At 31.1% G+C, this 25,827-nt stretch overlaps 2 protein-coding genes across 2 annotated transcripts; one reads left to right on the top strand and one right to left on the bottom strand.

The window, feature by feature from the left end:
• Window positions 1–26: 26 nt before the first annotated feature.
• Window positions 27–6,027, bottom strand: LOC106340575 (homeobox-leucine zipper protein HDG2-like). Its single transcript, XM_013779428.1, has 13 exons — window positions 5,959–6,027; window positions 5,639–5,697; window positions 3,899–4,186; window positions 3,692–3,809; window positions 3,111–3,299; window positions 2,364–2,783; window positions 2,172–2,273; window positions 1,859–2,059; window positions 1,156–1,339; window positions 774–1,042; window positions 595–687; window positions 162–512; window positions 27–82 (listed from the first exon to the last, which is right to left on the bottom strand). The coding sequence occupies exons 3-12, from the start codon at window positions 4,150–4,152 to the stop codon at window positions 165–167; spliced, it is 2,178 nt and encodes a 725-aa protein (XP_013634882.1). The 5' UTR covers window positions 4,153–4,186; window positions 5,639–5,697; window positions 5,959–6,027; the 3' UTR covers window positions 27–82; window positions 162–164.
• Window positions 6,028–25,087: 19,060 nt separating this feature from the next.
• LOC106339067 lies at window positions 25,088–25,516 on the top strand. The gene has a single exon (XM_013777892.1). The coding sequence runs from the start codon at window positions 25,088–25,090 to the stop codon at window positions 25,514–25,516; it is 429 nt and encodes a 142-aa protein (XP_013633346.1).
• Window positions 25,517–25,827: the final 311 nt, after the last annotated feature.

Here is a 25,827-nt window from a genome sequence, read left to right as displayed (position 1 = left end):
GTAAAATTCAACAGAAAAACCCAGCATGGCTTCTTCTCAGGTTCTTCTTGACTCTTCCCACTGATTGACTCCTCTGCATCCCCTTTAAAGAAATAAAGAAAGTCACGTTGCAGGCATCAATGGTTTTAAGTTTCTTTACTGAAATGAGTTCAGTGATGCACCTTTCAAACTGTCTGCTGACTAAAGTAAGCTCTGATCTTATGCGCGGTTTTTAAAATCAGATTTTCAGTGGTTGCAAGAGAGCTAAAAGACAGCCTAGCCGAAGGATCTTTTTCAGCCAGAACCTGAAAGGCAGCACTCACGAGTGACCCTCCTTCTCTTCCAGGCTGAGCCGTACCATCAGGAAGAATAGCAAAACCCATTGGAAGTAGTGACACATTGCCAGGGTCACCTCCCATGAGAACATTCTCTGTCAATGTTACATCAAGAGGTGCATAGATCACAAATGAAGCGGTTGGGTCAGTAGAGGTCTCTTGGATCATCATCATCTTTTTCTGGCTAGTGTTTGGGGTCTGTATAACCAGAAACACATTAGTCACATATCAAAGACCAAACAGAATCAAAAATAAACTAAACAGAGAGTAACTTTTATACCCGGAGTAAAGATACACAGTTCCTACTGTCTCTCCCATTTCCAATCTGTGACATCAACTGCAAATCTTCCCCTCCAGTTGTGATAACATCCCACTGCAGATAACATTTCAAAACATGTTATATATATCAAGAAAGAAATCAAAACAAAGAGAAGTTATTGTTCCAAAAAAGGTACTAACATTGGTTCGATTCTTGGCATCTCTAAGGAAGTCAAAGACAGTCTTAGGAGGAACCGGTAGCCAAAACGAAGTAGATGCATAGAGAATGACCCCTACAGGCCTTCCTGGATCATTCAAGCTCTTTCGAGTCATCGCTCTGACAGTACTTCCTGCATTACCAGACAATCTAAACCATATATCTCCATTTGAAGTAGCCACTCCAGTGAGGAAACTTCTTGTCATCCTCTCAGCTATCTTCAGAAGGCTCTGCTTTGCATTGTTCGTTATCACTGCACCATTCCACAAAAAAACTCAGAAAATGGTTAAGGAAAAAAGAGAGAAAGAGTTTATCACTTAGAAGCAATGTTTGTGATTAGGTAAGATCATAGGGAGTAGAAAATACTTATTTGACCATCTGGTTCTATGGATGGAACGTTTTGAGTCATGATGTAGGCTAAACGCTCGCACTGGCGCTCCAATGTTTCAACCCAACGTTCAGCACTTAAAGCTTGACCAGAGCTGATTAAGGACTTATACAAGGGGTGTACTTCTCTGTCATCTACCTCCACATGCTCAACCCAAGTAACCTTTTTCAAAACCAAAATGATAACCATTTAAATTTGTTTACACACAAAACTAACTCTGCGGATTTCAACTGAGCCGAACAAAAAATTTCGGTTTTCAGTTTGGTTATGGTTTTGAGGTTGATTTAGTTTAAATCTTTTGAAAATACTTCAGTTTTTGGTTCAGTTTTAAGTTTGTTCGATTTTTTCTTAAAAATGAATTATCCAAAATTAACCAAAATAACCTAATTAAACTACCCGGAAAATATATAACCGAAATAACCAATATTAATATCCATTTAAAAAAAAATAAACTTAAATTTAACCGAGACAAAAAATTTGGTTTATTTTCGGTAAAATACTAAAATTTTGAAAACTAAAATTTACCAAAACCAAAATTTTTGGTTTAATTTGGTGAGATTGTGGCGAACCGGACTAACCGGTTTCGAAAAATATCTGACCCGAATAAACCAAAAGAAACAAAAAAACCGCATGGCTACACAAAACCATAACAAGACAATTAACCACAAAGTCTAGTAGTACCTTGCAGAATCCATTTTCAATTTGTTGAATCAGACATCCAGAGGGCCGTCTCCGACATTTAAGTTCAAGGTTTGGAAAGAGATGGTCGATGGAAACATCGACCACCGCCCATATACCGTCACCTTGCTGCTTACTGTAGCGGACGAAGTAGCATTCTCGGGTTGAGACTACTGGCGAAAGAACTTGGTATTCAGCAGTCATCTGTGTAGTGATAACAACAATAGTATTAGTTATGTTGATAGTATTTTTCTTATTTTAGAACTCTTCTTGAACTTGTACATATATTATATTGGAAAAAAATTGAAAGATCTACCAGATGGAACGCTCCGTCAAAGTTTCCTTGGACTCCAGTCAAGATAGCGTCATGACTCATGGCTCTAGCAACCATTCTAGCAAACATGTTCGACCAAAGATTCTGTGAAAATACACGTTAGTTAATAACAACACCTTGTAGACACTATTAATGTATGTATGTTGTTGACAAGGGAACATTTAATTAACTTACCACATCCATTAGACTTTGAACAATGTCTAGATGGTTCATGAACGCGATTGAGGTTGCCTTGGATGCCTCGATTCTAAGCCCATTCAGTATAGGCCCGAGTCCGTTCCGAACTATTCTTGTGTATTCATTCAAGTTTAAAGCTAAGCTCGTGCCATTAGCTCCTATGTTCCACAGCGGTTCATCCAGTCGAGCCATCGCCATTAGCTCCTCCATGGCTAACTCTGCTAACTCTATGATCAACGGCTTATCGACATCTTTCACTCTAAGTGCTGACCCCGGGAGGTTTCCGATACTTCCATATACTTCTCTTCTATTAGATGCTATCTCTTCCGAAGGTCGAGCTGGAACAGGAGGAGTAAGGGTATAGTTCATTACAGGCTTGCCTGTACACTTGGGCATCACCAAAGATAATTGACGGATCTAGCACCCCAAAAGACAAAAAAAAAAGTTGAAAATTAGATTTGAGTTGATTTTTATATGTATGAACTAATTACATAGCCTACTGATATGCTGTATGAATTGATTTTTAAATGTATGAACTTTCAAATCTATATATTGGCAACCAAAAAAATTGTATAAGAATCTATGAATTTCACCATGTTGATTTCAGTGGTACGTTGTGAAATGGTTATGAGACTAATCATATGTTAGTCTCCGGTGTATGCCTAGCATTTTAGGTTAAAAATACATTATAAAAAGGTGCATGGCTCACTTATTCATCTTCTAGTACACACAGTCCGTACGTACCTCTTCAGCTAACTTAGTATTTTCGAGGAGAAGATGATGTTCCTCGAAAGACATTTCACCAATTGCGGTTTTACCTCCACACCTATGACATATGGCCTTAGCAATAGATGCTCGACATTGGTGGTTTTCGGCTCTAAGCCTATCGTTCTCTGCCCGAAGTTGTGAGTTCTCATGGCGTTCTTGATGATTCTACCAAAAAAAGACCAAGCCGAGTGGTTATATATATATTTAGAATGGATGAGTAACAAAGACAACGAAGTTTTTGGTTTTTAAGTGAGTTAAGAATTAATTTAGTAAAAGAAGTAATTATGAATATTGATTGCGTTCGGGCAACCCTCACACCACCGTATAAGCGCGATTTATGTCACATTTGTGTGGCGCGCGCAATTAGACATTTAATTTGAAAAACCTTATGCATAATACATGTGTTGCATTTATATTCTCTCGCATTATGTCAACACTACATATGTATAGATAACCATCAATATATATTTATATACCATGAATCAGAACCAACTATAATTTTTGTCAAAATATTAAATATGTGATAACTGATGATACATTTTTTGACATACATATACCTTTATTTGGGTGCGTTTGTTCTGGAACCAGAATTTGATCTGATGATGGTCTAATCCCAGCTGACGGCTAAGCTCTTTCCTTTGCGTGTCATCTGGATGAGGACACTCTTTGAAGAAACTATTCAACAAAGAAACAAGACAAAAATGAAAGTTAAAGTTTTGTAGTTATATACAATAAGACAAAAATGAAAGTTAAGGAATAATTACTTTTCCATTTCCTGGATTTGATGTTTGGTGTGACGATGATAACGTTTTCTCTTACTAGGACGTGCTGGATCTTGATGATCGCTTCCATCTTCTTGATTCTCACTTGTATTAGCACTGTCTATTTCCTCATCCCCCAAAACAATACCACCATTCATGTCATTGTTGGTGGTGGTGGTGTTGTTTCCGTTGTTGTTGTTGTCACCGTCTCCAATATTGTTGTTCATCTCCACTGGTACCATGTTGGGCTGAGACATTTTTGCTATTTTTTCTTTGGATAATCTGGAAGATCTTTAGAGTTTCAAAAACTATCAGTACTAGAGATTAAACTCAAATAAGATAAATGATAATTTTAACTCATAATATCCAGAAATTAGGGTTTACTAGAAAAGTTAATTTCGTTTCCCTTAGTATCTAGACAACACTCTTGCCCACATACACTGAATTCGTTACAAGAAAAAGTTAGCTTCTCCAAGTCAACTACTTTTATTTCTCTCCTTTTTCTTCTTCTTAAAGATCTTATAAATAAAAGAGTAATATAAGAAATTCAGGATGACGGTATTTGTAACGAAAGGACCTACCAATTGAAATTAAGGACACAAAAACGCATAACACCGCAACCAGCATATTAACAAAGAATCAACATAAATTGACTTTCATAGACAAACAAATGAAACCAAATATATACTGAAAAAAAATTAAGATTATAAAAGGGATAAATCTTCTTAGAGACTGATTGAAAATAGTAGTATCAAGCCGATCAAAAGAATACTGAACATGTTTTGTTTTTACAGTAAATTTATTTTGAAGGTTCCTCAGTTTACAGAGATATAAATTGAAAAAGGAGAACATCTAAATAAAATAAAGAGAAAGAGAAAGGGAAAAGAATACAAAAGATAAGTGGTGGATTCTTTTCTCAAACAGTTAATGTAGGCAGCCAAATTAATAATGGTGTAGTTTAGAGTCTTTAGACCCTTTCCTAATCGATATAAATATTCTATTAATCTAGATTGATAATTAATTTATTTTATAAAATTTTAAATTATGGAAAAAAATCTTAATACAGATGTGACATCATACAATTAATTATTTATAGTTCAATTATATCAATAATAAAAACATTTTGTAAAAGTAAATCACTTATTAATTAATTTCAAAGATTATATTAATAGCGCGTGAAATTTGAAATGCTGGAAAAACAACATAGCACCAAATTTGAAATACTGAAAAAAACATTTTGTTCTTTTGTTTTGAAAATATGATTTACTTTTTTCAATAAATATATATAATTAATTACTAAGACCGGTACTAACATATGCTTTAATTATATATGTATATAATATCATATATTTATCTTATATCAATTACAATATAATAGAAACTATAGATTATTCGTAAACAAATCTAAACCTTCAGTCCAATCTGATTAGAAGCATACAAATTTTGAACAGAGTATTTTTTTTTTAATTAATCATGTATATATATTATGGATTAATTGGACGACCACTGAAAAAGATCTAACTATAACTATGTAAGAATTTAAAGAAATTGTATAATATTTAAAAATTTTCCGAATATATTTTTCATTAATTGTTTATGTATATGTAGTCAGATCTTTCCCGGTGGAGATCTAACTATGTAAGATACATAAATAATTTTACACACATACATAGTGTATATAAACGTCATGCATGAGAACATAAATTGAAAAGGATAAGTAAGACTATGAGAATCCAACGATACCTTTATGGTTCCTTTGTTAGCTTCGTTTCTCACTCCAGCTTTGTCTAATCACTCCCTTTCTATAAACGAGAAAAAAATACAAATCTATAAACAAATATGATACGGTCCAGATAGCAGTATAAATAAGAATCATGTCATCATTTGATGTATCATTTATGTATATGGACATGAAAGATAATTAAATAAGTTATTGATGATTAGGTACTTTGCCATAAAATGAATGGTTCAATAAATTTAACCAATGATTAATGAGAAAGTTAATGAATATGAATGGTTCAATAAATTTAACCATGCTTAATGAGAAGGTTAATGAATATTACAAATGTACGTTGTCGATGAAGAATAGGCAATGAGTTTGGTCGGAAAACCCGTTGGTGGTTTTACGATGCGGTTTAGAGGCGTACGTTCAAAGGAGAGAGTTAATAAAAGTGTTGGAGAGAGGATTAGTGAGTGTGCTATTGAATTTAATGGTGATATATATATTGTGAGAGGCAGAGACGCACTCTTAGTCTATTACACGCTCGACGAAAAGAAAACAGAAGAAAAGAGAGAGAGAAAGAGAAAGTATGACTTTTTCACTGTTTCTATCCTTGGCACAATATAGTAGACAACTAAATTTAGTTTCTTACCATTCGAAGAAAAATGTTATTAAGATAGTCTTCTTTACATTTTAATGTGTAATCTATTTTTGTTATTTAAACTTTTCATTTTAAGAAATAAAAAATTCATAAATCATTTATGGTAGGACCTAGGACTATGCATATATCTGTAAGAAAAAATCACATTATTTAAATTTGTTTCAAAATCTAAATTTTTTTTACCTAAAATACACAATCAATCTTATTTATAATACTAATACAAGAGATAAACTTTTCTCAAATGATTCTTTCAATAATATATACATTTTCTTAAATTTTAAATTACTTTTGCGATAGTTTGGTCTCAGATTAACTTACATATTCAAGATTGGTTCATTTATATATGTTACATATATATGTTATCATATATCTTGTTAATAACAAATTAAAATTTGGGTCAATGGTGGAATTTGTTTTATTAGTATTGACTGGACCATCATTTATTAATTAAATCAATAAAAATGATCGGAATAAGAAACAAAATGGAAAATATAAAACGATATTCTTACTAGTTTGATCGATTACAAAAATCTTATAAAAAAGTTATAGTCAATAAAAGAATACGAAATTATTTGATTGATTACCAATTTGATCATTTATTCAAAAAATAAAATGATCGGAATAAGAAACAAGATGGAAAATCTAAAACTGTATTCGTACTAATTTGATCGATCACAAATATATTTTTAAGTCAATAAAAGAAAAAAAATGTAACATTTATTCTTAAATTTTAAATTACTTTTGCGATTGTTTGGTCTCAGGTTAACTTACATATTCAAGATTGGTTCATTTATATATGTTACATATATATGTTATCATATATTTTGTTAATAACAAATTAAAATTTGGGTCAATGGTGGAAATTTTTTTTATTAGTATTGACTGGACCATAATTTATTAATTAAAAGAATAAAAATGATTGAAATAAGAAACAAAATGGAAAATATAAAACGATATTCTTACTAATTTGATCGATTACAAAAATCTTATCAAAAAGTTATAGTCAATAAAAGAATAGGGAATTATTTGATTGATTACCAATTTGATCATTTATTCAAAATATAAAATGATCGGAATAAGAAACAAGATGGAAAATCTAAATCGGTATTCTTACTAATTTGATCGATCTCAAATATCTTTTTTAAGTCAATAAAAGAAAAAAAATGTAATATTTATTTTGGAAACCTCGTCAAATATCATTACAAGTAGTCTTTAGTCAAATATTTTATTACCAAGTTACTAAATCAAATGAATTTGACCAGAATAATAATCATGTTTTAAAAAAAATAATGAAAATTATTGATTAACTAAATATACAATAAAATTTTAAGCGCTAGTGCCTAGTGTGTAAGAGGTTTAGTTTGTTTGCAGAAATTAGGTTTATATAATTAGCCGGCCCTGGCATCAAGCAAATGAAGCAATTGCTTGCGGCCATTTATTTTATGAATAAGATCCGGCCACATAATCAAAATATTCCCTTCTTCATAATCAAAATGCTCACTAAACTTGCCTTCTTCAGCTCATGGGTTCGACCATCAGTGGTTACAGATCCGACCACATATTGTTTTTTTGCTTCCGGTCTTAAATATTCTAGGACCGACTCTGTGTATAAACCATATTGTAAGTTAGTTTACTCCGAATTCAACATCCAGTTACAATATATTTGGGTTGTTTAAATATATGGTCGGAAAAAATTTCATTTACTTCAAATTGAATATCTGTTTTTTTACTAAAATCCTTACAAAAAGTTCTAAATCCCCAAAATCTCGAATCTGGCTCGAGTGTCAATATATTACTTATATGCTAAAATTGTTTCGAAGCCACGAAATAACTATGGATGTGAATGGCAATTGTTGTAGATGCTTTTCACATCCATAATTATATTTACAGTCCTAAATCTACACCAATCTTGATTTGTATTTTTTTAAAGCTCACAACAATTTTTTTTTAAATCCACAACATTTCTTTAAACTCATGTCTTTATAATTGTTCTACCGAGACAAATACCTATAACTCAAATTTAAAAACTTTTAAAAGTTAAAAATCTAGAGCCAAAGCAAAAAAAAAAATTACAGCAATATTTCTACAGCAAAAAATGAAATTACAGCTCTTACTAGTCAAACTCTATATCAAGCTCTTACCAATCAAATCTTATATCAAGCCGAGTCCAAGCCCATTTTGTGATTTAGATGAAACAATTATAGAGCTGAGCATAAAATCATTTTGTGAAACGCAACAAAACAACTATATATAGAGTCGAGTCTAAGCCCATTGTCTGATACACCCGGAACAATAATTTTTTTGGAGCACCTACGGCATTCAACTAGGCAGTACCCCTCAATTGATAACACCAAAATTGTTTCTTATAGTCTTCATTCTGTCTTTTAATTAAGGTCCAATTTCTATAATACCTACAAAAGAAAATTTGAAACTATTATATATATAAATCTATAAAATAAATTATATTTAACCTGATTTATGTTAATTTATATCATTTGAAGTCAATATATATTAGAAACTAACATAATTGCTGCATGCCTCTCTCCAAAGGTGACTGAAAGCTTATTAACCATTAGGAGTATGGTGAGCACGGATTGAATATCTGGATCTTTAAAGGTATTCATGATCCGATTTATTTGGTCAGAACAATCAATTATCCGATTCGATTCGATCCGTAACCAACCGGATATCCGAAAAATTTAAGATTTTTAATTGGATATCCACACGATCTGTACAAATAAAATTATTTTAATTTCAAAATAATATAAAATAATAATATTTTTTTACAAAAATAAAAAATAATTATTTACTTTTTAAAATTCTAATAAATATATAATAAATTTAATAATTAAAAATATTGTAAAAATTATATAAATTATAATATTTATATAAATTATATATAGAATCATTTAAATATATGCATATATATGTAACAAATCAGATCGGATATACGTTCATAAAAATATTAGTATTTGTGATTTGTTTCATTTTTATGAATACTGTATATTAGTATTTGATTTGTTTCTCTGAGTTATGGATGTGATATATTTCCTTAGATCCTTTTTTCCAAATTTGTACATTTTTCCTCTACAAAATATGATATATTTCCTTTATTTGAAAATATGATATATCTCACTTTTATATAATATTTTATTGCACTTTAATTTTCTTTTACATGTTTGCCCTTTTATCTCATTTATATGTTTTCTGCATTTATATTCCAGGCCGATTAGTCCAGTCACCAAGTCAAACAACAATTAGCAGATAATTATTGGGTTAAGGCAGAAGACCAGGCTCCGCCCAATCTAGATTATAGCCTAAAGCAAACACAAATTTGGTCACTCCCTGTGATTCGAACCGAAAGTCCTTAACTCAGTTAAGAAGCACACAACCACTAAGATACATGCATGTTTTGGGGTTTTTTATGCCCATAAATATATAGTCTAATTTGGCGCCTAAAGCAGAGCAGGTGCTTATTAGGTTAGGGTCAGTGGTACTGCAGAAGACTCAAGATTCTTCGGAAAAATGAACCGTTATCAATTGAGGGGGCCCCGGGTGATAACCATCACGAGTACAAACCTCACGAGGATAGTGATCTAAATGTCTTGCAAATGAAATTTAGAATAGCTAGATGATTAGTGAAGTGAATAGTGGAGTGTCACAACTGTCGGCTATATGTTATAGGATTGGGCTAATTGGTTACACTTGCATCATTATTTGTTTTTAGTTTGCCATAATCAGTTGATTTGCCAATGATCCAATGTTTTCACCTTATTAACCTTTTTAGTTACTTTAATTGTGTAGCCTTAATCCCCTATATATTAAAAGAGGAACATTACAACTTTTTAAGTAGCCACGTGTCATCACCACAATCATTTTTTAGAATCTTTAGAAAAATAGGTTGGTCAATCTAAGTATATAATAAGATTTTTATTAAACTAACCATAAATTAATTATTAATGTTTTCAATTATTTTCTTAAATAAAAACTACGAAATTTTCTAATGTGGTTAAAATATAAATGACAATTAATGCATTTAAATAATAAAAATTTGATACAAATTAGTGTATCCTCTATCATTTCTGTTTAACTTTAAATTATTAAAATATAAATTAAAAAATAAAATTAACCACATAATTAAAATTTATATTTTTTGGTATATATTATATTTAATTTTTTTTTTAAAGTCTCACATAAAAATTTGTTTGATCCATGGTTTAAGTTTTTTTATGACAAAAAAATGATTACAAAATTATATAAATAGAAAGTGTCATTTAATAAATATCGAGATTAATATATATATATATATATATATATCTTTTAAATTAAATTATATACCATAGAAAATACATAAACATTTTAATTTTGAAATTTGCTTTAAACAATTTTTTTTGATAAAAACTTTGAACAAATACTGACAACTTAATATTTAAATTTAAAAATTTGTATTGAATGTTTTTAAAAATTATAAATTACTAAAACATCACACAATGAAAATTGTGTTATCAGTTATTTAATTTTTTGTTATAAAAAGATACAAATCATCAAAAAACAAATGAGTAGTACGCATCATTTAACATATATCAATATTAAAAATATACTATATATCTTTTTTTTTGTCATCAATTACAGACTCATACTGACTCTGTGAACCACACCGGGAGATCCTGATCCATGTGAACGACGAAAGACGGTTGTTTCCTGACAATGCGTGCTAGACTATCCGCCTTTGAGTTTTGCGTCCTTGGTACATAGATGATCTCTGATCTAATGAAACTTTCTCTCAGGGTCTTGATATCTTCCAAATAATTTGCAAATGCTGGTCATTCTTCTGGTTCTGAAACCATCTTCACCAATTGAGAACAATCCGTTGCAAACGTAACGTGAAATTGACGTAAGTTTTTCATGCATTCCATTGCCCATAATAGAGTTTCTATCTCCGCATGCAGAGGAGTGAGACAAGTCCGGACATTCCTCGCCCCCAACAGCCCATTAAAACCTTCTAAAGTACTGAGCCAACCTTGTCCTGAGAAAGTATCATTCTCCTTCCAAGAGCCATCTGTGAAGCACCATCTTCCTGGGATCGATGGAAGGGTTGTAGGCTCGACCGGTAATACTATCATGTTTTCCTTTAGTACTTGTGTTTCAGCTTAGAAGGTTGACTCTGTTTCTGCCATTTTTTATAATTGAAAAGTCATTTATTTTCCTTCCTTTCCAGATATACCATGGTATCCACACAAACTGATGATCCTCCATCTGCGGAAAGACTCGCCAAAAGAAATGATCCACATTTGTGAAAAGAGAGCTTGTGGGGAAAATTGCTGGGTTTGATGGTATCTTAGAGAAAGTCCAAACCTGAAGTGCTGGAGGACTTTCAAAAAACACATGGCTGATCGATTCCTCATCCGCTCCACATCGTGCACAACATATATCCCCTTGTATCCCTTGCACTTTCAGATTCTTATTTACTGCTATACACCCTGTCACTAATTGCCATAGAAAATGTTTCATTTTTGGGGGGAACCGTATTTTCCAACAGAACGCCTTCAATTGCATCAACTGTAGGTCCAAACATTAAAGGTGGTATTTTCCTATCTGGGTAGACCCGTTCAATACTATATATCTATGTCTATATTTTTTAAATGTAATTATATACAATATAAAATAGAAAAGTAATTGCTTAGATTAATAAAATTTATTTATATATTCACACTAATTTAATTATATACGTAATAGTTACTAACTTCTTATATATCCAATATATATATATATTATTTTACAATAAAAAAATATATAATACATAAAATCTTAACCTAGTATTTATTGTTTTGTTAGTCTTTTTCATTGCTTATCGTGTTGTCTTGCTTTGTGTTATTTTATGTTTTAGCTTTAGTTCAACTAGTAAATTCATAACAAGTTTATTAATGTGAAAGGTGCCGTGCATCATTAAAGTAATGAACTAGATAAGTAACTCCTAAATGCAATTGGGTTGTGGACCGTATAAGACAAAATTTTTAAGGATTGTTTACCTTTCTGTTTTTTTTTGAATGAGTCTGTTTGTTGAAAAGATTAATGAATACTTTATGTACCCTTTATTTTTACGTATTATTATTTGTTTAATATTTTTTACATATTATGAAACAAATTAATAAATATATATTGAATAATTTACACAAATACATAAATTAAAGAAATCACTATGGTTTATTTACAATCATTTTGTGGTGAATACATTTAAACAATTATTTTCTCTATTTTGTATTGTATGGATTAAATTTAAATAATATTAACATATATATATAGTATGATTTTATGATCATTTTTTATTTTTTTAAAAAAATTAAACAATTAATAACAAAAAAAATAGCGTGGGACTTTTAATATTTTAATAATTTATAATATTTCTTGAAAATTCAATGCAAATTTTGAAATTAAAATATTATGTTCTCAATTTAAAATTTTTAAACCATTGATTACAAAATTTTCAGCATGAGGCTTTTAACAGTTTTCATAATTTATATTCGTTTTTAAAATTTAAAATATAACATATACGAAAAAATCTAATTTATATGGTTAAAATTATTTTTTAATTTATTTTAATAATATAGCATTAAACAAAAATAATTGAGGATATGTAAATTGCTATCAAATCTTTATTATTAAAATCATTAATTGTCAAAATATATATTCTATTCACTTTTGGTAACTCCGTAGTTTTTATTTAAGGAAAGAAATAAAAATATTAATTGTAGATTGTTAATAAATTTATGGTTAGTTTAATAAAAAATATATAATATATGTTTAGTGGACTAACATATTTTTTCTAGAGATGTTAAGAACTAAGAAGAATAACTAAAATGTTGTAATGCCTCTCTTTTAATATATACTAGATTTTGATTTGCGCGCCTACACGGGTGTATTTTAAAAAAAACAAGATCTTTTCTCCGCACTACGCGCGGATATATATTTAAATTTGTTACATTTATCATTTTTATTTGTATGTGAATTTTTGTATATTAAATTATATATAACTAATATTTAATTTTTTTTTATATATTTTTAGTTTGAAGTAAGTATTTCTATTTTTAACACAATTAACTAATAAAATATGAAGAATCAAGTCTGAGATTTTAAAGTTATGTAAAAAAAGTATAATTATGTACAGAACATAAATTATCTTAGTTTAAAAGATCGGAATCTCATCTCGAATAAATTCACGAAAAGAAAAAGTACTCCAATAACCTACTTAAAATATAAAACCCCCTTTTCAAAAAAAAAAGCGTACTTAATAATATTTTTTTACGTGTAATAGTTGAAAACTGACAATTGAATATTGATCTAGAATATTATTTTAATATATTCAATGGTAAAATATTAATTGTAATAAACAAATTTTAAATTTTGTAATATTATATGAATTAGAAGTCTTTAAAATCTAAAATCTATTTTATTAACATAATATATTTTTTATTCCTTTATTATTTTGACGTTACAAAATATTGATTTAGTTTTATTTGTATATTAATTTTTTAATAATTTAGTTTCTTTTTTAATAATTTAGTTTCTTTTTTAATAATTTAGTTTCTTTTTAAGTAATTTTAAATATATCCAAATATGATGTCTCATTTTTATGTGTTTCCGTTGAGCATATTTAATTTATAGTTTGTATATTTAATATGTAATAAATGTGTTGTCATTTCAATTTTATTACTACTAACATGATTTTTTAGTGATCAGTGTTAATGTATTTTTAACGTTATGTATTATATTTTATCGTATATTTTCCATATTAAGCTTCTATTTCTTTCACAGAATTGATATATATATATATATATGTCATAAAAATTACCATCAAATTAGTTTTACTTATTTATTATTTTTTTTTTAATGAAAATACACTTTTTAAATAATTTAATTTAAAGTAAAATTATATATTAATTTGATGTATTCTAACAATTTGATTGATTTAATTAATTTGCTTTGGTGGATAGCTTAAAAAGTTTTCATATGAATCAGGGAAAGCAAGCTTATGGTGTTATATTATATTTATTTGTATATATATAATCTATATATAATGCTAGTGTAATAAAGAAAAAACATTATTTTTTTTGTAACTTCAAAAAGATACATTATTACAATTTGAAATTAATCAAAATTGAATAAAATGGTAATTAAATATTTGTAAATCTAATTGTTTTTTTATCTTGTTTAGTTGGATTCTCATGAAAAGAAATCGATAGGTTAAACAAATGTTTCAAAATTTGTTGTGTTATTGTTTTGTATATAAATTACAAAATTTATTGAATTGATATATTTAATTATTGCATCCTTAAATAATATTTTATTAAGACATTAGAGAACTTTGTTTTGAGTTGTTTCGTCAAATATAAAAAACCACATAATTTTAATTCTATCAATTAATATATATAGGTGCTTGAAATATGTAATTTGTTTTCTCACATATATTGATTTGTGATCTGAAATAGGGTAATAGAGCCAAAAATATATGTGCTGTTGAAGAATACAATAATGAAAAGAAGTTTGTTGATGAAAACTTGGAAAATCTATACGGAGGAAACAGGTTACACCCGGATCATTCATTGACCGTAATCGAGTAATCAAACTCTTCGTAGTGATGCATATAAAGTTGTGCAGATATATAACTTAAAAGTAACAAATAAGTATTAAGGGTTCTATGCTGAACTATTCTAATCAGTACTGAGATTTAGCTATGGATTATTTCCGATTGAACATTGCAGAGAAAAGGCAGAGATGTCTTATTTACCTGCAAGTGACATGGCTTTGTTCTTCTTCTTAACAACAACACCAAGAATTTGATATCGAGTTATTTGTATATACCAAAACGATTCTTCAGAAACTTCTCAATGGTTATAAATGTGTTTATCTTACAAACTACCATGAATTCAGCTCAATACGTTTTATACTCAACATAATGATGGAAAGAAAAGAATAAAAATAGAAAGCAAACAGAAGGATCATCTCATACCAAACAACATTTTCATTTAGACAATGACTTCATACCAAAAACATAAATATCATTGAGATTACAACCTGTGGAAGACGATTCAGACACAATTTACTTGACAAAAAGATCATATGCTAGTCACATTCATGAAGAGTGATGCACTTTACAAAAAAAAATTACTTGGCTATTACACTAAGTCAGCCTTCTACGTCCCCTTGGACCACTTGTGTCACTTGCTACTCCATAGATGGGGAGACCTCTTCCAATAGGTTCTTCATCTCCTGGTAACAGAGGAACTTCTTTTTGAAGCACCAAGAGCTGATAAATGAGATTTGGAAATATCAAGCTTGTCTCCAAGTCTGTTATGCAGGTCAAGTCGATCACTTGGTCATACACAAGATGACCAAAGCTGATTTGTTTGCGATTGGCAACAGCATATAGAAGGCGGAGCCGGTTTTTGATCATTAAATCAGAATCAGGACCTAGAAGCCAATTAAGCTCACACACACGGTACAGAGCTTGGAAGGGACTGATCAGAGCATTGAGATTGAATCCCGTCCATCCAGAGCAATGGCCTCCAGTGAGATGCGAGATTGCCTGCTTCAGTACAACTTCTTTCCACTGAAAAGAGTGTTCGACAGGCGGTGTCATCATCAATTGGTTGATCACCGAAGGGGAGAAACGGAACACACATCCTCGAACAAGAACCCCCTCATCGTTGAAGGGTTTGTTTGAGATAAACTCTCTCACAACCCTAGGACAGAATGGATGCACATGCATCACAGTGTAAGACCATCCAATGCTATCGATAATCCTAAACACATCGTCTAAAAGACAATCCTTAGGATCTAAAGAACCCTGAACTACGAAGCCTCGGAGACAAAGAAAGCGATACCCGATAGCGGCTTCCCTGTTATGATGACGGCGAGAATAACCTCCGATTGTCAGTAAGATTTCGGAGAATAACCGTCGACTTCCCTGGAGACGATCTTCGAACGATTTTAATGGGACTCGAGACCGGAAGTGATAGTGATCCCCGAATGAGTAATCGACCTCGCCGAACCTCCGACGTCTTGATCGAGCAGAAGAGGAACGACTTTGATCATTCATGGCGGATGAGATTTGATGAGAAGGCATTTGAGAGATAGAAGAGGAAGAGTCGAGTTTCCCTCGTTAAAAGGAAGAAGAAAGAATTAAATCTTTCTGAACTGTCGTGATTGACAAATACCCGTGTCTTCCGGCTGCTGATTATCTATATGTTTTTAGTCTAGTGATGTAGTAGCCCTCGTATATGCTCCTTGTCCAGGGTTTGAAACCTCACACCAACATATTTTTATTTTTCGGCAAATTTCCATTTTGGCTCCTAGAAATAGTTAAGGTACTTATTCGTTTAGTGTTGTAGTTTTTAATAGTATAGATACTTTTTAATAAAACATATATTTTATAGTGATTATCTTTTTGATCAAATGTTTCAAAGAAATTAATTTCAAACATTTTAAAGTGATCATCTAATATCACATTTTCAAAACACATGGTAAATTAAGAAAAAAAATACAAATTAATATTTACCTAGTTCTCATTGTTTAAAAAAATGATCTGTTTGAATTTCTTGGGGCAACTACCTTATGAATAGGTATCGATCAATGAAGTTTTGAAATATTTCGCAATTGGTTTGATATTAACCAAGTGATGTAGTTTAAAAAAAAGTAGTGTACTTAATAGGTTAATGTTGTAGTTTTAATTTCTAATGAGCAAAAGAAAAACAGAACATGAGAAAAAATGCTGTAGATAAAAGTTTTATAAATCTTTGATTCATAGAAAGCGACATATTTTCAAAAAAACCATCAAAGCCTAGTTGATCAATCATGAGTGATTACTAACTTTGTTCCTCTGATTAAAGCTTTGTATAAGATCAATAGTGGTATCACAGTAAAAGCGGGTAGCAGGTGTTGAGGTGAGTATCAGCTTTCCTGTAGTCATATAAGAATATGTCGGAGTGAATTTCTATGCATTTTATTGATTAAACGACGTTTAAAACAACCATATAGTATTGATAGATATTACCTTTGCACACTCTGGGATTGATGCTTGTAATGATTACGACTTCGTATTTCATGTATGTCCTGCAATGTAAGTCTGTAAACAGAGCAGATGTATTGTCCATTAGTGTCAAGCGAACCTTTTTTGACCTGTATGTAACGTGTGAGTGTAAATAAGTGGGCCTCACTCAAAATATTATATAAAGGGGTGGGTTTAATGTAATTTTGGTATTTGTTTAGCTGTAGGCAAATTACGACCTTTGTTGTTGCCATCGAATTTTTGATATTGGTACCTTGAATCAATATTATTTGTCCAACCACATCTGCGATAATGTTTGTATTGAAAGTCAAGTTCTACTTATTAATAAATAAACAAAATAAAGTTGATGTTTACCTGGTAAGTAGTTTGTAGCAGTCGCTAGGTTGATCAATTGTTTGTAGAGGAGAGGATGGAATGTGCTAAGAGGCATCATCGGGATTTCTTCTTCTATTCGATCAATCTTTGTCGATGTGCTCATTTGAATAATGTATGGCTGAGTAGTGAGCTTGTACCATTGATTATTTTGTAAGAGGGAGAAATACTGAATTTGATATATCTCATTCTCTTTCAGGATCTGAGTTGTTTCTACTAGAAGTCTGCTATCAATCTTGCCTTCGTATGTCTCCCCCTATTTTCATTATGTTAATAATTTTAGTTGTTTCTTATGTTTTGTATGATAAATAATTAAGATACCACATACCTTGATGTCAATACAAAAGAATGAAGTACCAAGAGACTCGTTTTTATTTTTTTGATTAAAAATTTGCCACATACGACATATACGAACCAATTTTGGCGACATTGTCAACTCCTCGCTCTGCTGAAAAAAAAACACATTACTCGTATGGGGAATAATTTTTATAATATCAGTTCAACCAATTGGGTATTAAATGGTTCTAAAACAATTATCAAACAAATAAGAGTCATCAAACTCTAGGATACTAAATGGTTCTAATATTTTCCAGTAGATTCACATATATTAAAAATAGGAAAAACGGTTTGGTTTGAAACATCCTTAACGGTTTGGTATCATAGTACAATTTGGGAATGGACTTCTACATAACAGAAAACACATGATTCATATGTACTACGAAGAATGAGGTATACTTAAAGAATACAAATATTATATTAGCTGAGGAAGAAGAATAGCAGATTACCTATTTGATGAACAGGGGAGAATGGGAGAGAAGCTTTTGATTTGAAAGAGGAGGTGCTTGAGATGTCTGGGTAATAAATTAGATGGGGTGAGTATTGTTTCTTTCTAAACAAATGATTATATCGTAAACGTATTGTGGCAGATTTCCTAAAATGCAAGACGTGAATATCTTTATTAAGTGTGAGATCGGAAATTAGTTGTCTATTTTCATATATGTTTATGTTATAATAAAATATAACATAAGTTTTGTAGGAACTTTAATAATTTGAAAGCTGTAACATGTTCGAGTAAAACAGAAACGTTAATATTTTAGAAGACAATTTTTTTTTTGAAATTATATATGTGCATGCAGACGCAAATATATAATCCAAGCCTTCAAAGGTATCAATCAACTACTTCTCATCAACCAATTATATCCTTTACTCATATCAGTCAACACCTTCTTAATTAAGTAAAAGGAAGAAAACAAAGCATAGTCTTTACTAAACACCAAGGTTGTTCAAATGACACAAAAGCAAAGTCCAAAGACGAAAAAAAACAAAGCATAGTCTTTATTAAGACAAAGAAAAACAGTACTAAAAATTTATTAGCCACATTTGGCACGCTTGGTCTCTCCCGACTCAATCCCATCATAGCTCCTTTTCACAGTCCCATCTGCAGCTCCATCCCCTTCAACAGCAGGTTCCTCATCGACGTCTTCCTCTATGTTGCCTTCAAGTGCTGGAACTTCAAGAGGGAGAACTTTGGTGACAGTCAAAGCTTGGGTCTTACCATCCAGGTTGTGTTTTGATACCTTGATAACGAACGTGCGAGTCTGTCAAATGGTATCAGTCAGGGATCGTGGCACCGGGACTACATGATCATCTTCAACGCTTTCATTGGCCTAATACAAATTTAAACACTTGTAAGAACACATTCTAAACCTGAATGATGGATAGGTATGTAATTATCTCAAAGTAGCTCTCAACCAATTCCGAGGTTTTCTTCCCAGTCAACTCACGCCCAGCATCACCGAGAAGCACAAAGCTTGCGTGATCATTGTTGTCATAGACAGAGCTTCGTGAGATACCTGTGACAGAGGAACATTAATAATGGATGCTGAAAGTGTATCTGACACAAAAAAAACTATAAGTACAAATTTTACTCTGCAGCGCTAACAATCTCAGTCTTTCCACACTTCTTACACATAAGCGTGGTAGGCCCTTTGGTTTCTTTAGTCTTGCACCCACCACAAGAAATATAATACCATGCCGACCCATGCATAACATCATCAATAGTGGCTGTACACTCGAACCAAGCAACCTGCGAATTACATCAGGGAAGGTCGTAAATAACTAAAGGTAGCTCAACGTATGGATGAAAGAATGAAATATTGTACCTTTGCCCCTTCCTGCTTCATGTAAGAGATCAGTTCCCCTATAGTAGCCGTCTCAGCTTTGGTGACAATTTCAGCATTAACCCTATTGGCAACATCCGTGTTTAATTCAAACCTGAGAAAATGTTCGGAAACAAAATTAAAAAAAAAAAGTAAAACGTTCAGTGGATTGGAATAGACGTTCCAAATCAACAAATGAACACATACCAAGCAAGATATTCCCTGGTTGCTTGAAAATCCATATCAAAAAACACACGTGAGGATGATAGAGATGACAAAGATAAGGCACCTGCAATATAACCAATGTTCCATACCAAACAAAAACAAATTAAACAAATAACCAAGATATAAAAACTGTCTTATGTAACACCTAATGTGACTAAAACATGTTCCCCACGCAGCCTACTAACATCTATAAACCATAATCAAATCTAGGTAATATTAACCTCCAAAACGTTTTGGATTCACAGTTGTCACCAGAATAACAGTTGGAGGTTTTCCAAGCGCTTTAAACTTCTCACAGAAGTCTGCAGCGGCCTTGTCCCATATGTAGAGCTTCATGACAGGAACAATGCATCAAACCGAACACATGTGTTAAGCAAAACACGTATACGCATAGATCATAAACACTATAGAGAACTCACTCACGTGTCTGGACATGGACCAAAATTCTCCTTGAAGAAGCTATCTCGACTTCATCAAGCACAAGACTGTCACTCAAGGCCTGCTCATTCACCAGTTTCATGTGACCGACATAATCTGCAATAAGATAAAACAGTACTTATTACTAACATAACATAAACCTAAACAACTAAAGGAGACATAACATATTCCAAACCAATCAAGTGATAAACCATAAATTCCGAGAGAAGCTTACCGTAAAGATCTCCCCTGAGGTCACAGGCCGCTTCAAACTCCTCATAACCATAGAATCGGAACCGATCTTCAGGAAACGGAACCGGACTGTTCTCGAGAACGGAGAGCACAAAATTCCATGAGAAAGCAATGGTCACGTCTGGTTCAGCAACTCGGTACACAGTCTTGATCTTAGATCCATAAAAGTTATTAAGCCTGTTGATGGAACCAGGGACCATATGTGGCAAATAGGTCTCAATCCTGTTTGGTGGGATGAACCCTTGGATCACAGTACCCTGTTGATAACAAAAAAAACAAAAGCAACGATTGTTAGTATTTGATCGAACAAGCAAAACCAATAAAAAATCATAAATGTCGGAATAAACATGTCCGTCGATCAGAAGCAATTCAAGACCAAAAAGAACCTTCGTGAGTGCGTTCCGAGCCTCCCAAAAATGTATCAGACGAAACCTTAGCTCGCCTTCTTGTGGTTCGAACTTGACATCTTTGAAGAACAGTACTTCGTCAGAGGAGGAGACAACGGCTTTGCCGTTTGGTTTTTTGGACTTTGGATCGCCGGAGACAGCGATAGCGAGAGAGACCCCGTGTTGACCGGCGCGTTTGACCGGACCGGCGGAGGAGGCATCGGCTTTGCCGTTTGGTTTCTTGGACTTGGAATCGCCGGAGATAGCTGTAGCGAGAGAGTCTCTGGGTTGGCCGGCTCGTTTGACCGGCTCAGCGGAGGAGACAACGGCTTTGCCGTTTGGTTTCTTGGAGTTTGAATCGCCAGAGACAGGTGTAGCGAGAGAGACTCCGGTTTGGCCGACTCGTTTGACCGGCTCGGCGGAGGAGATCACGTATTTTCCGTTTGGTTTCTTCGCGGTAATATGGCCGGAAACAGGTGTTTGGCTGTTGGAATTCATGGTTTGAGATATTTGTGTGTGTAACTAATCTGGAGAAAATAAGAAGGTTATATAGAGATTGAAAGGGAGATAGCCGAAAGAACAAATTAATGAGTTCTCCAGAGGATTCATTGCACACTCATGAATACGGTGTCGATTGATCGATCCGTGGAAAAAGGGGAAACGGCGAAGAGAGGAATTGTTGAAGAGATTAATCGCCGGACCGTTTTAGGGTTGGTAAGCGAAGTGATGAGAGGAGGAAGAGTTAGGGCTACACACGAAGCTGGGCTTTGTTTTCTTTTGAACGGATCAATAAAAAAAGAGAAGCCCAAGATCAGCCCACGTTTGTTGGACGTGGACAAACGAACACACCCCATTGGTCAAATTTATCTGTCGACGTGGAGGGCCTCTCCGTTAAGAATATTCAACTTTTAGTTATTGTATGATATGACGCTATTTGTTTTTTATGCCACTATTTAGGGTTGGAAACAAAACTCGAATTCGAAGAACCGAAACGATCTCAATCCAAATAAGTAGTACCAAATTCGAACCGAAATTGATTAAATATCTGAATTATTCAAAATTTTGGTATTTTGAAAACTGAAACCTAATCCGATCTGAACCGAAGTATTTTGGGTATCCAAAATAGATTTATATACTTTTATATATTAATTATTTTTAGATTTAATATATATAAAAACATGCAGAATATATATAATACTTTTAATTTCGTTTAAATACTTGAAAATATATACAAATAATCAAACGTAAATATCTAAAATGGTTAAAATATACTCAAAACTCCAAAACTCCAAAAATACTTAAATAATTATTTATTCTCTATCAAATATTTAAACCAAACCAATTTATATGTTAAGTTAGGTACTTTGGCATATGTTATTTAAATTTATATGTAATATATTCTATTGTTTATATATTTTTTAAAAATTAAAGCATATAATAAATTTAATTTTTTTAAAAATAATTTAAATTGGTTATCCAAATCCGAACCGAATCCTCAAAGATCTGAACCGAACACGAGCATATAATAAATTTAATTTTTTTAAAAATAATTTAAATTGGTTATCCAAATCCGAACCGAATCCTCAAAGATCTGAACCGAACACGAAATCCCAAACAGACCCGAAAACGAACCCGAACGCCCACCCCTAATCACTGTTATATATTCTATATGTGTCATCATAGGTTACAAAAATATGTGTTATCATATAAGTAATCGTATAATAATATTTTATACGTACAATCATATAAATAATAACATATATTATATTTTTAAATTTCAATGTGAAATATAAAAATCATAATTTAAGTTGGTGTTTGAAATTGAGCTTTGTATTGTATTTTTCTTATGTATATTGAAAACATTTTTACAGTGGTTATTGAAAAATATGTAAGTAAAAATAAACATATGTATATTTTCGAATGAATTTTTGATATAAATCAATTTTAAATTATTATTTTGATTTGAATATGTATATCAAGTAACATAAGCCCATTATTTTTTAATATAATGTAATGAACTTATAATTTTTTTTAATAGCATAAACTCATTACTTTTTTTTCTAACTTACTGCTATCCATGGTTCCAAACATCATTATTTTTTTAACTGCTATCTATGTTATCAAACAAAAGTTTAAAGTATTTCTAATTTAATAAGATAAATATGTGATAATAATGCTATTACACTTGAATTTCTTTCCGTAAAATGTTTAAACACAAGGGGTGACTGGTAAATGCTTTCCACAAGCCATATTAATGTACAATCATGCTTTAGTAAAGAAGATATGTTAGTTTTGAAAATCAATTTTCAACCTTCTAATCTATATTATTAAAAGAGATGTATCCATTTGAAAATGCACTTACTTCATTAATTAAACTTCATATTTTTTTGTTTGTCTTTTTTCAGTTACGTTAATGAAATATCCTTAAATGAATTTAAATTAACTATTTTATTTCTTGTCTTTTTAGTTACATTAATGAAATATCCTTAAATAAATTTAAACTACCTATTTTATTGATTGTCTTTTTCAGTTACATTAATGAAATATCTTTAAATGAATTTGGACATAATGTCATTTAATCAACAAAAAAAAATCATAAGTTATCTTTACGTGCATAATTTTAATAATAGAGATTTTTCAAAACGTGCATCATTAAAATGTTATCTAAAACTTGCAGCACTAATATATAACATGCATCAATAAAACTAGATTTTAACCCACGTAATCGTACGGGTATTATTTTTCAATTGATTAAATTTAAAAATTATTATTTATTCAAAAAATATTTAAGAATAGATATGTTTTTTTAAAAATTATATGGTATTTGCTCCTATTGGTAGTATAAATTAAAAAAAAAATTAGCATAATATAACTCATTTGTCATTTGCTAAATTTATGGCTTTTATTTATAATTTTTATTATTTAATTATAATATTTTTATTTTATATTTGAAGGATGAATGAATATTTTTTTATAACAATATTTTTTGTATATATATATATATTTTTAAAAAAAAATAATTTAAATTGTTATTATCATTGAATATAATTATTTTTGACATAATTTTAGTTTTCGTTTACATCAAAACTAATCATATTTTAGGATAATTATAATTTAAAATGTTAATTTTCAAATTTTTCAAAAAACGTTTAAAAATATTTTCAAAGGTTTTGTTATAATTGTTTTTAAAAAATATTGAGTTGCATTTCAAATAAAAAGGTAAAGATATTTAAAAATATTCTAATTTAAATATGTACAATTTAATATACTTTTTAATATACTTTTTACGAGATGATTCAAATAAAAAATCACGCATGAAAGAAATCATGATTTCTGTTAACTGGGCGGGTCATTGTTTATATGATATCGCACATTCGTCAAAAATAGATAGTTTAAAATGCAAAAAAATATTTATTTAGTGAACATAATATGATCAAATATTACAAATAGATCATTTAATAAATTAAATAATCAAAAACCGAAAATTCATAACCGCGCTGGCGCGCGGATCAGAATCTAGTATTTATTCTTTCGAAAGTTTTTGAAATAATTCTACGTCAATAAAATTTGCAGCTGCAGCTAAAAGCCCCACTACGGCCGTTATCAATTAGGCCCATAATCTGAAGTAGAACGGAATCTATGAAAGTCATAAACCATAATGCAGTTACCTGATTAGTTTTTGTTAATTACTTCGCTAAACTTGTGGGGAGGGTTTTTTTTGTGGAAGAACCCTGCTTAGGCAAAATAAAAATATAAAATCTCGTTGCAAGATATCCGCAAGCAACTAATTACTTTCATGAAGCGAGATACTATTTACCAAAAAATCAAACAAAATATTCGATATTAGATATGAATTGAAAACAAGAATCGCATGCGTTGTGTTTGGTTAGTTCATATTTTCTCATACAACACAAGATCTTGATTCTTGAGACAATATGAGGGTAAGTGTGGAGATAATAACGGGGACATTTATAAATACGGAGGTGAGTGAGAATGCGACGGTGAAGGAATTAAAGGAGAAGATTGCGAAGGAGGTGCAATTATCGGTGAGGCGTTTGATACTTGTGGTCGGAAATGAAGAGGAGAGGAGAATGGTGATGGAGGATGAAGATGAAACGATGTTGATAGATTTAGGAGTAAGAGAAGATTCTCATATGTATTTGTTCTTTAAGCATCCTGACTTTGGTTACAAGGAAGAGAGTTCTCAAGGAAAAAAAGATGATGCTTCTATGGAGGAGACAGCAGAGAGTAAAAGAAGAAACGGAGAAGAAGATGAAGAGGCAGAGGCGGAAACAGACTGTGAAGATGAAGATACATCGATGAAGAATGGTGAAGAATATAATGTCAATGTAGATGATAGATAAAAAAGAGAGTCGAATGTAGATGAAACAAAGGATGATGATGAAGATGGAAAAGAGAAAGCAAGAGAGGGTGAAGAAGGGTAAAATGAAATGGATACAGTTTCTTGATTCTATTTCCTTAACCATTCCAATTTTTTTTTTTTTTCTAGTGATTATATTGTCATAATGTTTCTTGTTTGACAAGTAAACAGCTTAATGATTTGTTTAGTTTGTTTTGTTTAATCTTCTTCTTCCCAATATATAGATCAGCAAAAGCCTCTTTGTGAAAGAGAGGTGGCTTCTCAATTCTATTTGGTTAATCCGGTATATATTAT

Source organism: Brassica oleracea, chromosome C4 (assembly GCF_000695525.1).
Source record: "Brassica oleracea var. oleracea cultivar TO1000 chromosome C4, BOL, whole genome shotgun sequence".
Lineage (NCBI taxonomy): Eukaryota > Viridiplantae > Streptophyta > Magnoliopsida > Brassicales > Brassicaceae > Brassica > Brassica oleracea.
This window is presented reverse-complemented; position numbering and strand designations above follow the sequence as displayed.

What these genes read in the sequence shown, in the direction of transcription:
- LOC106340575 (XM_013779428.1), bottom strand. Translation starts at nt 4,152, where the DNA reads ATGTCTCAGCCCAACATGGTACCAGTGGAGATGAACAACAATATTGGA. An exon ending in ATACTAAGTTAGCTGAAGAG is followed by an intron (nt 2,784 to 3,110) that starts GTACGTACGGAC and finishes TTGGGGTGCTAG; the next exon opens with ATCCGTCAATTATCTTTGGT. An exon ending in AGAACCAGATGGTCAAATAA is followed by an intron (nt 1,043 to 1,155) that starts GTATTTTCTACT and finishes GGAATGGTGCAG; the next exon opens with TGATAACGAACAATGCAAAG.
- LOC106339067 (XM_013777892.1), top strand. Translation starts at nt 25,088, where the DNA reads ATGAGGGTAAGTGTGGAGATAATAACGGGGACATTTATAAATACGGAG.